This window comes from Oncorhynchus clarkii, chromosome 18, assembly GCF_045791955.1.
Source record: "Oncorhynchus clarkii lewisi isolate Uvic-CL-2024 chromosome 18, UVic_Ocla_1.0, whole genome shotgun sequence".
Classification (NCBI taxonomy): Eukaryota; Metazoa; Chordata; class Actinopteri; order Salmoniformes; family Salmonidae; genus Oncorhynchus; species Oncorhynchus clarkii.
This window is the reverse complement of record NC_092164.1, coordinates 22,432,802-22,447,983: the sequence shown is the minus strand read 5'-3', so window position 1 is coordinate 22,447,983 and position 15,182 is coordinate 22,432,802. Positions and strand designations below refer to the sequence as shown.

Below are 15,182 nucleotides of genomic sequence, written 5' to 3'. Positions count from 1 at the left end.
TTCAAACCCTCTCTCCTCCCTCTCCTTTTCATTTCTTCAATACACTAACCGAGTCAAAAGAATGGCCCTCGAGCTCTTTTTCTTTGAGAGCGCAGGCAGGGGCGCCGGGCTGAGTTCTAAAACTACTCAGCAGACTCGGCTTGACATTCTTGTCTGTTCTACTGCCACTGGCGTGAGCCCATTAACTCTCCCCTCCTCTCTCCTTCTCTGGGGCCTCAGGAGCGCGAGCGCTTGCGGCAGGAAAAGAGGGATGAGAAACGCCTGAACAAGGAGCGGAAATTGGAGCTGAGGAGGCTGGAACTGGAGATTGCCAGGGAGCTGAAGAAGCCAAATGAAGACATGTGTCTGGCCGATCATAAGGTAATAAATGACCCATCTTGCCCATGATTCAGTCCTGCGTGATGTCAGAAGGGTGACATCATTAAAGGGACCTAGCTTTCCAAGTTGTAGGTGGCTGTTTCATTTAGTTACATTTCTTTTGCTTTATGTATATTTGAACTGGCAAGTTAATATTGTCTAGGTTTGGGTTATGGGTGGTTAAGTGCATTGTATCATCGCAATGGTATCTGTTGTGTATCATATGTGAAGCCTGAGTACTGGATGGTTTGTGCTGTACACTGCCATCAAGTGGCAAAAGAGAGTAATGCATAAGGAGGGACGAGATAATAGTCCCCCACATGTTTACTAATGAAAACTTTTTTTTAAAGTTACCATTCAGAGCCATGTGATTCAGTCATTGACATTGCAATATGTTAGTCGCACTGCTCCCCATATACTGCCGTCCACATAGGGCACTATAGAAGTCCCAGGGTGTCATGTGAGATGTATCCTAAACATTCCTCCCTCTCTCCTTACCTTTCATTCCAGCCTCTTCCAGAGTTTTCCAGAATCCCTGGCCTGATCTTGCCGGGGGGTGCGGTGTCTGACTGCCTGATGCTGATGCAGTTCCTACGCGGTTTTGGGAAGGTGCTGGGCTTCGATGTGGGGGTGGACGTACCCACCCTGGGCATGCTGCAGGAGGGCCTGCTCAACGTGGGAGACAGCATGGGACACGTCCAGGACCTGCTGGTCAGACTGCTCTCCCTGGCTGTGTGTGACCCTGGACTGCCCCCTGGACACAAGGTGAGATACTGTACATGTACAGGAACATACCAAGCAGGCTCTCACATAGGTGGAATAAAAACCTACACACATTGGTCCGCTTTTCCCAGACACAGGTTAAGCCTAGTCTTAGACTAAGAAACTAAGAAGCACTTTCTATGGAGAATCTCCACGGAACATGCTTTTTAGTCTAGGACTTAATCTGTGTCTGGGAAACCAGCCCATTGTCTATGAGTCAACACTCCCCTGGAAAGTATACCTGGAACCACTCTATCACGACCCCACACCCCCCCCTTACAGACCAAGACCATGTTGTCTTTCCCTCTATCTTCAATGACTCACCCGTCCTGTCTCTCTCCTCTCCCCCCAGACCAAGACCATGCTGGGGGACCATCTGACCAACGTGGGCATCAACCGGGACAATGTGTCGGAGGTGCTGCAGATGTACATGGGGGCCTATTGCGGGCAGACTGACCTGGCTGAGCTGGCCCTCAGCCTGAAGACCAAGGCCTTCCAGGCTCACACCCCCGCCCAGAAGGCCTCCATACTAGGCTTCCTGGCCAATGAGCTGGCCTGCAGCAAGAGTGTCGTCAGGTAGGAGTAAAGAACAGGAGACGCCAAACATTGAAATAGATAAGGCTGCAGCAAGAGCGCCGTCAGAAGGAGAGAAGAAAGAACAATTGAAACAAAACAATTAAAGGTCAGGTTCTATCTGCAGCAAAAGCGTTGACAGGTAGGAGGAGTGATGCTGACCTGCCAGCGTTGTACATCACACAGGCCTCAGACCAGTGGAGCTACAAGGGAATAGAATATTGTGCAGTACGTAAGGAGATCAAACATGGAATCGTTTTTACTGGTTTTACTTATAGGATATGCAGACAACATTTCACAAGCATGAGATGACATCCTTGTAGATCAGGCATCGTCGTCCCTTCCAGTCTTATTAGGTGGAGCCAGTGTGAAAGGTTTAGTGTACAGGAGGCTTCCATACTGTTGTGAGCCTACTGCCTTTTAGCTCCTTACAAATAATGCCGTTTAGTTGACTTCACTCAGCTGCTAATGCTGTCGTGTTTTATTAATGCTGTGTAAGACTCTGGATAGATCAGCTAATCTGGAGTGGGATTCAATTTTGATATAGAGAGAAGCCAAATACATCAATTATTCACGAGAGAGAGAGAGAGAGAGAGAGAGAGAGAGAGAGAGAGAGAGAGAGAGAGATAATTGTACTGTATGTGTTAACTAGAGGTAACTGCCAAAATAAAGGAAACACCAACATAAAGTGTCTTGCTAAGGTGTTGGTTCACCACGAGCCAGAACCGCTTCAATGCACCGTGGAATAGATTCTACATGGGTCTGGAACTCTATTAGTGGGATCTGACACCATTCTTCCACAACAAATTCCATAATTTGGTGTTCTGTTGACGGAGGTAGAAAACGCTGTCTCAGGCTGAAGAATGTCCCATAAGTGTTCAATTGAGTTGAGATCTGGGGATTGAATCAGCCATGGCATATGGTTTACATCGTTTTCATGCTCATCAAACCATTCAGTGACCATTTGTGCCCTGTGGATGGGGACATTGTCATCCTATGGGGACATAGCCATGGTAGCCAAAATAATGGCCAGCATTTTCATACATAATCCTAAACATGATAGGATGTTAATTGCTTAATTAACTCCGGAACCGGACCTGTGTGGAAGCACCTGCTTTCAATATACTTTGCATCCCTCATTTACTCACTGTTTCCATAGTTACCTGTACGTGTGAACTGACATACTGTATCTTTCTCTGTTTCTACAGCGAGATCGACAAGAACCTTGATCACATGACCAACATGAGGAAGGACAAGTGGCTGATCGAGGGCAAACTCAAAAAGTAAGTGTTGTGTGTGTTGACGGGTGTGTGTGTGTGTGTGTGTGTGTGTGTGTGTGTGTGTGTGTGTGTGTGTGTGTGTGCATCTGAATGCTCACCTGTGTGTTTCTCTCTACAGGTTGAGGACCATCCATGCCAAGCGGACCGGGAAGAGAGATGCCAGCATGGGAGGGGAGGAGGCCCAGCCCCTGGGTACGCCCTCCTCTGGCCTCAAACGCAAGAGAAAGGCCGGAGCAGAAAGCGACGACGACGAGGATGAAGACGAAGACAGCGACGACCTGGCCGATGAAGATGACGAGGAAGAGGAGGAGGAGATGAAGAAGGCGAAGAAAGTGGAAACGTGTGACGAGGACGATGGGGACCAATCAACTAGTGTGGAGGAGCTGGAGAAACAGATAGAGAAGCTAGCCAAGGTAAGTCCTTCCTTCCGGAGATCTGAGAGTTCCATCTCCATGGAAGAACAATACTGAATAGTTAGATATTATTGATTCATTGATTTAGTTATAACTCAGGTCATGGCGTTGTTGCTTGGTTTCACAGCAACAGCACCAGGTGAGGAGGAAGTTGTTTGAGGCGTCCCACTCCCTGCGCTCCATGATGTACGGCCAGGACCGGTACCGCCGGCGCTACTGGGTTCTGCCCCACTGCGGAGGGGTCTTCATCGAGGCCATGGAGAGCGGAGAAGCTGCGGGGGAGCTGGAGAAAGAGAGGGAGAGGAGGAGGGCGGCAGCAGGGGAGGTGTACATCAAGGAGGAGCCGCAGGAGGAGGAGGTGCAGAAGAAGAAACCTGGGGGCGTCGGCGGGGAGGAGAGGAGCGTCTACACCTCCGTGCGGTCAGAGGAGAGGAAGGAGGAGAAGAAAAGTTCTCCCAATCTTTTCCTCTTGCATCCGGCCTCTCTCTCCAAACTGACCACACTCCTCGACGTCGCTAAGGATGTTGCCAAGGAAATCCGCGAAGCCAAGGCAGACCTCCGCCCCAAATACAGCCCAACACCACCGTCTGTCACCACGACAACAAAAACAACACCACCATCCGATCCCGCCAACAACGCCTCTCTGCCCGCTAAACCTACAAGCCCCTGTGCGTCGACTGCGCCCAACCTGCCGTGCGAGGAGGCCAAACCCGGCTACCCCACCTCCACCTCGTCGTCGTTCTCCTCCCTCCTAAGCCCCACACCCCAGCTTTTCAGCCCTATAAAGACCTCCACCCTAGCCCCTAACCCTCCACAGCTCCAGTACCTCCCCAGCGACCAGCTCCTCAGGGTCCTGACAGAGAGGAGCGGTCACTGGTTTAGCCTACTCCCCCGCTCCCCCTGTGACGACACCTCCCTCACCACCTCTCCCTCCCCTGGGCCCGGCCCTCTCCAGTCCTCCCCGCTGCCTTCCTCCAGCCTCACCCGGCCCAGGTCTCCCCCGGCTTCCCCCGCCCTGCCTCTCACCCCCTCGGCAGCGTCGGCCTCAGCCAGCCCCCACCACCCAGCTGGCTTCATCAACTACCCTCTGTCAGCCCTGCAGGTCAGTACTATGCCAGGACAGACCCCTTGTCCTAATGATTTATACTGGTAGTAGAAGCTCATAATGGAAAATCCTATGAATAAATGTAACATCAGAAGAATGGAGGTTCTGCTTGAAGCTACAGGCCTAAGTGTAGTGATACACATGAGTTTTTCTGATCATGATATTGAAGTGTCTGTGTCTGTATCTCCCCCCTCTAGGTTAAGACTGGAGGGTCGTTGCTGAGTCTCTCAGCGTTCTGCGGTGGCTGGCCCAGTGGAATGCTGAGCCCCAGCCAGCTGCCCTTCTGCAGCAGCCCCCTGCCAGGCCACTCAGGCCTCAGCTCCGTGGAGTGCAGTGCCAACGCGCCGCCCAGCGTCTCCAGCAAGAGCGAGTCGCCCGTTCCTCCCGGCGAGAAGCTCTCGTCCACGGTGCCCTCTCCCGCCATGATGGAGGTGCCCAAGCACTCGGACCACCCCACACCACGGCCCATCCCAGAGGGTGAGCGTGTGTGTGTGTGTGTGTGTGTGTGTGTGTGTGTGTGTGTGTGTGTGTGTGTGTGTGTGCGAGCGTGCGTGCGTGCGTGCGTGCGTGTGTGTGTGTGTGCGAGCGTGCGTGTGTGTGTGTGTGTGTGTGTGTGTGTCATGAGTCATCTATTTATTCAGTTTATTCTATTTATTCAACCTTTTATTAATTCACTGAGTCATGAGAATGAATCATTTGTTTTGTTCTTCTGGGTGGAAGAAAGGAATCTCTTGAGGAGCGAGAACAGCACTGGAGTGTGTTCTGTATCAGAATACTGTAGATCTATTTCAAGGGGGCATTATATTGTCTTAAGTCATTTTTCTGAAACATTTCCATATGTTTATTTATTTATATGTGTGTGTGCACAGAGATGCTGTCAGGCTGGTGGCGGGTGTCAGACATTGAGGAGATGCGCTCCCTGGTGGGGTCCCTCCACAGCCGGGGAACCAGAGAGAAGGGCCTGCACCGACAGATGCACAAATACATGGAGCTCATCCCACAGGTCTGCACCAAGCACCGAGACGGTGAGTACTGTATGTCTGACAGTCACTCAAGTCAGTTGGTTGGCTGGTAGGTCCCTCACCCAATCTTTAGCAATCTGCATAGCCTTTACAGAGTAGATTTAGCCAACAGATCCCAATGGATATGAATGAATAAAGTAGCTTTGATTTTGTGTCAGTGAAACTGAGCAGCACTCCGACTGGCAGGCCCCGACTTTCACAAAGACTTTTGTGTTGGAGTCTGATTGAGCACTGTGTTATGACAGCTCTGAGTAGTTATACCCCTACTGAGCACACTCCAAGCCCCTGCGCTTCACAATGAATTGACATTTGGTACATGACGCATGACTGACTGCTCAATATGAGTCTGACATCAAAGCCAGATTAGTTAACGTTCGTGTGGTTTCTGATTGAACAGCTCTTTGTGTCTGGATATTGAATTCTTAGTGTGTGTGTGTGTGTGTGTGTGTGTGTGTGTGTGTGTGTGTGTGTGTGTGTGTGTGTGTGTGTGTGAATGGGGAGTGGTAGAGTGTGTGTGGTTTTGTTGTTGCGTTAGGGAGGGAGTAGCGAGCGACAAAAAGCAAGTCTGTGTGTGTGGGTGTTGGGTCTGGTGTGCGAATAATATGCATGTTTTGTGTGCTTAAACACGCGTCTATGGAATGTATGACTGGTCTCTAATGCCGTCCTGTCTCCCCAATGTGCAGCGGCCATGATAGAGCTGTGTGAGCTGGAGGAGAGCCAGGTGAGTGTGGAGTCAGTGCGTGGGTGGTGTGTGGAGGAGCAGGCCATGGAGATGGACATCGCTGTGCTGCAGCAGGTGGAGGAGCTGGAGAGGAAGGTCACCACCGCCAGCCTGCAGGTCAAGGTAAACAACAACAACAACGACATCAACAAATGGGTAGCTTCCTTTTATTATAGCTCTCATCCCTATCCATTGGAGAAAATATAGGCCTCTGTTCGAAAGTAATGAATGGTAGCGGTGGTCACTCGCTAACCTTTTCAAGTCTGTTAACCAAGATCTAGTGAATAGGTTGTTATTTAAGTTTGAACCTAAAGACTACATTACCTACCATTCCCTGCGCAGGGCTGGATGTACCCCGAGCCCCAATCAGAGAGGGAGGACCTGGTCTACCACGAGCACAAGCCCCTCCCCAAACACCAACCAGCGGCGGGCGGCGCTGCCGACAAAGACCAACCGGAGGACAAGGCGGGCGGCGTGGTGCGTCACGCGGACAACCCTCTGGACATAGCGGTGACGCGGCTGGCGGACCTGGAGAGGAACATCGAGAGAAGGTACCTGAGGAGCCCCTTAGGTACCACCATTCAGATCAGGCTGGATAATGTGGGGGCTATCGGTACCGTCACTGTCCCCGCTCCCTCCAGTAGTGCTGACAGGGAAGGGTAGGTCATCCACTCAGGATTCAACACTTCTGTGTGCTTTTTTGTTTCATTTTTCAAAAAGACATCTACCTCTGCTGTCCTTTTTTTGGGTGGGGTTTTGCATCTTTTATTGTGTATTTTCATGGTTGTCTTCTGGTTTGGGGTTGACTCACAGTGTGGTGAATGTTTTTTCCTGCTGAGTTTTTCTGGTCGTCTGCATGGTGTTCTGCGTCAGTAATCACGGCATCCACCTCGTCCCGTCTACCATTCTTTTTCCTCCTCTCCCGGCATCTGCATGGGCGTCACTCCTGCATGGCAGTGTGTGTACCTGTACCCATATGTCCCTGCTGCCTGCCCCCCTCACTCACTCACTCACTCACTCACTCACTCACTCACTCTCATACCGGTGTCTGTCTGCACAGCTGCAGCTTCAGCGAGTTGTGGTGACAGTGGGCGTGTGTCTGTGTATGGGCAAGTGTTTGTGTTGGAAAGCGAAGGATTGAGTGTGTGTACCTGCCTGCATGAGTCCGTGTCCGACTTTCCATATTCCTGTTTGTATGCGTCCATCCCTCTGACATCTGCGTTGCCTTCCACAGGGGCGAGGAGGAGGTGGCCCATGGGATGAAGGTGTGGAGGAAGGCCCTGGGCGACGTCCGCAGTGCCGCCCAACTGGCCATGTGTCTCCAGCAGCTCCAGAAGTCCATCGCCTGGGAGAGGTCCATCATGAAAGTGGTGAGTAAAACCTCAACGACTGTAGCTGGCTGGCACGGAATTTCAATATGCTAGGGAAGTGAACACTGTGTGTCATTGGAGAGCATTTGAATCCCAAGACCATTTCAAGTCCCTTAGGGAGTGGATTCCAATGTAAATCTTGGTAAATGTTGGTTCGAAAATCCACCCCTTGGTTTTGAGGTGACACTGCATTGTCTGCTTTTAGTACTGTCAGATCTGCAGGAAGGGTGACAACGAGGACCTGCTCCTGCTGTGTGACGGCTGTGACAAAGGCTGCCACACGTACTGTCACAAACCCAAGATCACCACCATCCCCGAGGGGGACTGGTACTGCCCCGCCTGCATATCCAAGGTGACCCAAACTGTCCAGGCCACTGTTCAACATTTACATATCGTACTTTACTATAGAAGTATGTCAGCCATGCGTATCAGTCATGTACATTATGTACCTGTCATTTTCATATCATATATTATTTAAAAGTAGGTAATTCAACAACACTGTGTACACAATATGCCAAGTGCCATTGCTATGTAAGTACAACTGCATGAATCCTCCCCTCTCCCCTCAGGCGAGCGGCCCGTCTCCCAAGAACAAGAAGCCGCCGAGCAAACCGGTGGCGGGTGGAGGCGGGAAGAAACCCACCGCGGCCGAGGCCAAGCGGAACGGGAAGCAGGCCGGCAACAGTAACGGTAACGTGGAGGTGTCAGAGGACGACTCGGCGAGCGCCAGCGGCACCCCGAAGAAAGGAGGAGGAGCGAAAGAGCCCCCCAGCAGGAAGAGGAAAGGAGAGGAGAGCCCCGCCCCGTCCCAGGTCCCGCCCACACCCCAGTCACCCAGTCAGGAGAGCCCTGTGGTGTGTGTGAAGAGAGCCAAGACAGCCAGAGACAACAACAGAGACCTTGGTTTGTGCAGGTACTGTACTACACCATAAATCTTTGACTCATTTTCTCAGCACAAGTATCAGCACTTTAAATCAGCGAGTTGCTGATGGAAATGCAGATGCGGGTTGTAAATGTATTTGCCGGGGGCATTGCAATGTACTGTAAACACTTGCACAAACATATTCCCTTCGTGACGTGTGTGTGTGTTATCTTCTGCAGGGTGCTCCTGGCTGAGTTGGAGCGTCACCAGGATGCCTGGCCCTTCCTCAACCCCGTCAACACCAAGGGGATCCCTGGCTACAGGAAGGTCATCAAGAAGCCCATGGACTTTGCCACCATCAGAGAGAAGCTCGTCAGCAGCCAGTGAGTTCACTATTAATATGACACTCTTACTATCCACTCCCTAGTAGTCATACTATGACTAACCTCGGATCTAGTCACGTAGCCAGGAAAAGATAACACAACAATCGAGTGTTTTACTCATTTACTCGAAATGATCTGTTCCTCTCGTTTCAGGTATCAGAATCTGGAGACTTTCATTATTGACGTCAACCTGGTATTTGATAACTGTGAAAAGTTTAATGAAGACAATTCAGACATCGGGCGAGCGGGACACAACATGAGGAAGTTCTTTGATAAGAGATGGACAGAGCTTCTCAATCAAATAAACTAATCCATCAATTTTGGGTGTTGTTTTACCGATCATCATCACTGTCTCGAACCAGACCTCCAGTAACATTATTTGACATTTCATAGCGGAGACACCACGTTTTGGGAACGACAAGATGATGATGCTGGTCCGTCTGTACCTTTGGGACGAACCCGGGGCAGTTAAAGTGAAATGTCAACAGACAGACTTGTAACGCTGGTGTTGCTACAGTACAACAGGGATCCAAACACCCAAAGAGTCCCACACAATGTCAACCGGGTGTCTTAGTGCAATACCATTTCCTGTTCAAGATCATTGCACTGAATCCTCATCCTTCTCAACCACCCGAAATGCATCTGCGGTAGAATACTTTCCACTACTTGTAAATAGACGTTTTATTTTTATTTAATCGTATTATAGTGAATGTATTTAATTTTTTAATAATTATTTATGAATCAATAAATAAATAAAAAAAAAAGGTCCACATCATTTTCTATGAAAAGGAAGAATCAGCTCAACTGCTTTGAATCGAAAGGAATGTCTGTGTTTGTGTTTGACTTTTTTTTCTTTCTTTTTTTCCCAAATATGAAACAAAGCCAAGAAAAATAATTACTGTTTACACTGTTCTATGCTTTTGGGCATCAGAGGACTGTAATCATTACGTTAAAACTGTACAACTGCATTTAATTACAAAAATTGCAGAAAAACAGTCAGACAATGGTGATACATGTGTATATACTGTTTATTAATGTCAATATTCAAGTCTTGTTTGGAACGAATTGTTTAAAATATCAGATATTGTTTATGCCTTAGAATGATTGTAGCATTCTATTCTATTTTAGTGAAAGTGATAAAAAAAAAACATTATAAATATTGTTTGTACAATATATACATATCCTCTGCAAACACTGTGGTATCCTTAATCTTGGTAGTGCCTACCCTTCCAACAGGGGCGTAGGGGATATAATTTTTTTGTTTTTCCATTTTTACGATGACATTATTTTTATATATAATTTCAATCCAACATGGCCTCCAAAGTCTGACAGTGACACAGTAATCATTCCTCTCCATACAGAAAGAGAAAAACAAACAAACAACGTTTAAGTATTTGTTTTGTCTTTTTTTTCCCCCCATGAAACATTTCCCCACATCTGCCTTGCCACAGTACAGAGGACGTAAGGCCATTTGTAACCACTGTGTTTGAATCTTGCTGTGTGTCGTGGCCTAATGGAGGCAGCTAGAGTTTTTTGTACCCAAGTCAGAGTACTTGAAGTTACTTTATTTAAGATATTGTGGAAAAATAACATCATTCTTTTTGTAGGAGCTTTATTTTTCACTAGTGTGTGGCACGGACCTATTAAAGGATGTTTTTCAACCTAGTTTCACTCTGGGTGTGTTATTTCCCCTATTCTACCGACCCTGTGTCATGAGTCATGCCATTTTCATTTGGATGATGTGAGTGGGGAGGAGAATACCTTTTTTAGTTTTGAAATGCTTTTGGGTAGCACATGAATGTAGTACCCATTCCATATAGGGCTTATTTTGGCCCCTATAATCACCTACTTCTACTAGCCCTTTTGTTCACACAAATATAAAATTATTTGATACATCTAGCCTAATGAACGATAGGGTTTAGATTAGTATCTAGACTTTGGAGTTGGAGTCGTTTTAGATCTGTCAAATACTGAAAGAGTAGCCTACAAGGAGAACTTGAGAAGAGTTAGAGGCTGCCAGAGAAAGTGGGAGATGTAGCCTATCGTCCGAGTCCACTGCAGTTTGTTCTCTTCCTTGTTGTTTTTTGCTGTCATTGTGAATGGGTTTAAGGCTGTATGGACATGATTGATGGATGGTCCTCCCCCAGATAAAATAAAATAAAATTGATAACGCATTTCCTGCATTTTAAAGGCCCAATGCAGTCGTTTTTATCTCAATATCAAATCATTTCTGGGGAACAACTAAGTACTTTACTGTAATAGCTTTCCATGAAAATTATCAAAAAGAAACAAATAGTTTTTAAGCAATCAATGGAAGTGACGGGCATGTGAACATCAAACCAAATATGGAGTTGATTTCAGGTTATTTTGGTCACAGGGATCACATGACCCTATCCCTTCCACAGGGATCACACGGCCCTATCCCTTCCACAGGGATCATATGTCCCTATCCCTTCCATTGATTTTTAGCTAGTGATGGCTAATGTTAGCTAAGTTTGTAGTGGCTGTTTAAAGAAAAAAAAGCTATTCCTGGCCCATAGACTACTTGCAGGGTGAGGAACCATGTAACATCAAGTTAAAAAATCATGAACTACTCCTTTAAGTAAGTAAACCTTGGACAAGTAAGCCTTTGTATTAGGCAACTTGATGTACAAGTACACCCCCTGGACGGATCCTAATCTGTAGCAGGGCCTTACCCCCAATCCACCTCCGTAATGCTGAGTGCCAAGTAAAGAGGCATCGGGTCCCAATTTCAGAGTCTTTGTTTGGACTTGAGCAGGGATCGAACCAACCTTCCAATCTCAGGGTGGACACTACCAAAAATAACAAATAGATTTGATTCAATCTATCCATTTGTATAATTGAATTTTTTTTATGGTCAAAAGGACATCCTTTGATAGACAATAACTTTCGTATTTTCATGAGTGTTTGAGTTTAGGTCACAGGAGGTTGGTGGTACCTTAATTGGGGAGGATGGGCTCGTGGTAATGGATGGAGCAGAATAAGTGGAATGGTATCAAACACATGGTTTCCATGTGCTTGATGCCATTCCATTTGCTCCGTCCTCCCCTCAGCAGCCTCCAGTGGTTTAGGTCCATAACTGGCCTCTATCTGCTTACACTGCTTTCAAGGTAAGGCAACGTGTTTCTTTCTGCGTTTCTCAAACTTTTTGTGCCAGGGACATGGCCTTCTTCCTCCGGAGAGCGCTTGGGTAAAACATGATTGACAACCATCTTTTATTCAAAATACCTATTTTTGTATGTGTTTTTTCTATAACTAGGCCTTCGAGGCCTATATTAACACATATAATAGTTTTAAGATAGTAATAACATGAACCATCAAGCTCAAAAAGTAATGTGTAGAAATGATTTGATGAAACTTTTGAATTTGACCTTACTGCCATCACCTCAATAAGTGCATTTAAAAGGGCAAAATAGCCCTCTGGAATATTGGAGGGGACGTGTCCCCGTCACTTATATGCCGACGATGCCTATGTTTAACCAAAATAGCAACATTTATCATCGATAAAGAGGTCTGTTTGGAACCTCTCTGTACCGGTTCTGTGGCAAACTGGTGTCTCAATGCTTCACATACAGTTGAAGTCGGAAGTTTACATACACCTTAGCCAATTACAGCTAAACTCAGTTTTTCACAATTCCTGACATTTAATTCTAGTAAAAATACCCTCTTTTAGGTCAGTTAGGATCATCACTTTATTTTAGGAATGTGAAATGTCAGAATAATAGAATAAATAATTATTTATTTCAGCTTTTATTTCTTTCATCACATTCCCAGTGGGTCAGAAGTTTACATAACCTCAATTAGTATTTGATAACATTGCCTTTAAATTGTTTAATTGGGTCAAACGTTTCAGGTAGCTTTCCACAAGCTTCCCACAATAGGTTGGGTGAATTTTGGCCCATTACTCCTGGCAGAGCTGGTGTAACTGAGTCAGGTTTGTTGGCCTCCTTGCTCGCACATGCTTTTTCAGTTTTGCCCACAAATTTTCTATAGGATGAGGTCAGGGCTTTGTGATGGCCACTCTTCCAATACCTTGACTTTGTTGTCCTTAAGCCATTTTGCCACAACTTTGGAAGTATACTTGGGGTCATTGTCCATTTGGAAGACCCATTTGCGACCAAGCTTTAACTTCCTGACATGTCTTGAGATGTTGCTTCAATATATCCACATAATCTTCCTCATGATGTCATCTATTTTGTGAAGTGCACCAGTCCCTCCTGCAGCAAAGCACCCCCACACTTGATGCTGCCACCCCGTGCTTCACGGTTTGCATGGTGTTCTTGGGCTTGCAAGCCTCCCTCTTTTTCCTCCAAACATAACGATGGTCATTATGGCCAAACAGTTCTATTTTTGTTTCATCAGACCAGAGGACATTTCTTCAAAAAGTACAATCTTTGTCACCATGTGCAGTTGCAAACTGTAGTCTGCCTTTTTTATGGCGGTTTTGGAGCAGTGGCTTCTTCCTTGCTTAGCGGCCTTTCAGGTTATGTCGATATAGGACTCGTTTTACTGTGGTTATAGATACTTTTGTACCCGTTTCCTCCAGCATCTTCACAAGGTCCTTTGCTGTTGTTCTAGGATTGATTTGCACTTTTCGCACCAAAGTACGTTCATCTCTAGGTAGACAGAACGCATCTCCTTCCTGAGTGGCATGATGGCTGCGTGGTCCCATGGTGTTTATACTTGCTTATACTTGTTTATACTTGTGTACTATTGTTTGTACAGATGAACGTGGTACCTTCAGGCGGTTGGAAATTGCTCCCAAGGATGAACCAGACTTGTGGAGGTCTACAATTTTTTCTTGGCTGATTTCTTTTGATATTCCCATGATGTCAAGCAAAGAGGCACTGAGTTTGAAGGTTGGCCTTGAAATACTTCACAGGTAAACCTACAATTGACTCAAATGATGTCAATTAGCCTCTCAGAAGCTTCTAAAGTCAAATCAAATATATTTATATAGCCCTTCGTACATCAGCTGATATCTCAAAGTGCTGTACAGAAACCAAGCCTAAAACCCCAAACAGCAAGCAATGCAGGTGTAAAAGCACGTGGGCTAGGAAAAACTCCCTAGAAAGACCAAAACCTAGGAAGAAACCTAGAGAGGAACCAGGCTATGTGGGGTGGCCTGTCCTCTTCTGGCTGTGCCGGGTGGAGATTATAACAGAACATGGCCAAGATGTTCAAATGTTCATAAATGACCAGCATGGTCAAATAATAATAATCACAGGCAGAACAGTTGAAACTGGAGCAGCAGCACGGCCAGGTGGACTGGGGACAGCAAGGAGTCATCATGTCAGGTAGTCCTGAGGCATGGTCCTAGGGCTCAGGTCCTCCGAGAGAGAGAAAGAAAGAAAGAGAGAATTAGAGAGAGCATACTTAAATTCACACAGGACACCTGATAGGACAGGAGAAGTACTCCAGACATAACAAACTGACCCTAGCCCCCCGACACATAAACTACTGCAGCATAATTATTATTATTATTTTTTTTAAATGTCACCTTTATTTAACCAGGTAGGCAAGTTGAGAACAAGTTCTCATTTACAATTGCGACCTGGCCAAGATAAAGCAAAGCAGTTCGACAGATACAACGACACAGAGTTACACAAGGAGTAAAACAAACATACAGTCAATAATACAGTATAAACAAGTCTATATACGATGTGAGCAAATGAGGTGAGAAGGGAGGTAAAAGGCAAAAAAAGGCCATGGTGGCAAAGTAAATACAATATAGCAAATAAAACACTGGAATGGTAGATTGAGGCTGATGCTGGAGGCTGAGACAGGAGGGGTCAGGAGAGCCATGCCATGCCATCATTTTTTGGAATTTTCCAAGCTGTTCAAAGGCACAGTCAACTTAGTGTATGTAAACTTCTGACCCACTGTAATTGCGATACAGTGAATTATAAGTTAAATAATCTGTCTGTAAACAATTGTTGGAAAAATTACGTGTCATGCACAAAGCAGGTGTCCTAACCCGACTTTCCAAAACTGTAGTTTGTTAACAAGAAAATGTTGGAGTGGTTGAAAAACGATTTTTAATGACTCCAACCTAACTCCACCATTGGTTCGTTGGACAAAGCCTATGAGAAAATGTATTTTTGGATGTTTTTTAGATAAACTTTCTTCTATGTTTTATTCTACGAGAAAAAAATAATAGTTAACATCACTTTTTGTGATTTCTTTTGGCATTCATGTAATCCAAAAAATAACAAAGCACATAAAAGGTTTTGTGTAAACTCTTCATGTTAACCTCATTGAACAAAATGTATAAGATCTCTTCCTAAGCCTGTGACCTTATTTTCGGCGTTTA

General features: G+C 46.3%; 1 protein-coding gene across 16 annotated transcripts in view; it reads left to right on the top strand.

Moving 5' to 3' along the window:
* LOC139373204 (bromodomain adjacent to zinc finger domain protein 2B-like) overlaps nt 1-10,837 on the top strand; it is an 87,935-nt gene extending 77,098 nt beyond the window's left edge. For 10 of the 16 annotated variants that reach the window (XM_071113399.1, XM_071113409.1, XM_071113407.1 and 7 more), the window contains 15 exons: nt 220-360; nt 868-1,122; nt 1,472-1,695; nt 2,901-2,975; nt 3,091-3,385; nt 3,513-4,487; nt 4,688-4,967; nt 5,360-5,515; nt 6,196-6,356; nt 6,576-6,892; nt 7,468-7,603; nt 7,809-7,955; nt 8,173-8,516; nt 8,705-8,848; nt 9,002-10,837. In XM_071113399.1, coding sequence (XP_070969500.1) covers nt 220-360; nt 868-1,122; nt 1,472-1,695; nt 2,901-2,975; nt 3,091-3,385; nt 3,513-4,487; nt 4,688-4,967; nt 5,360-5,515; nt 6,196-6,356; nt 6,576-6,892; nt 7,468-7,603; nt 7,809-7,955; nt 8,173-8,516; nt 8,705-8,848; nt 9,002-9,158 — 3,807 coding nt within the window. In that variant the 3' untranslated portion in view covers nt 9,159-10,837. The remainder of the gene's footprint in view (nt 1-219; nt 361-867; nt 1,123-1,471; nt 1,696-2,900; nt 2,976-3,090; nt 3,386-3,512; nt 4,488-4,687; nt 4,968-5,359; nt 5,516-6,195; nt 6,357-6,575; nt 6,893-7,467; nt 7,604-7,808; nt 7,956-8,172; nt 8,517-8,704; nt 8,849-9,001) is intronic. The other 6 variants (XM_071113412.1, XM_071113411.1, XM_071113410.1 and 3 more) reach the window with 1 other exon arrangement.
* The last annotated feature ends 4,345 nt before the right edge of the window (nt 10,838-15,182 follow it).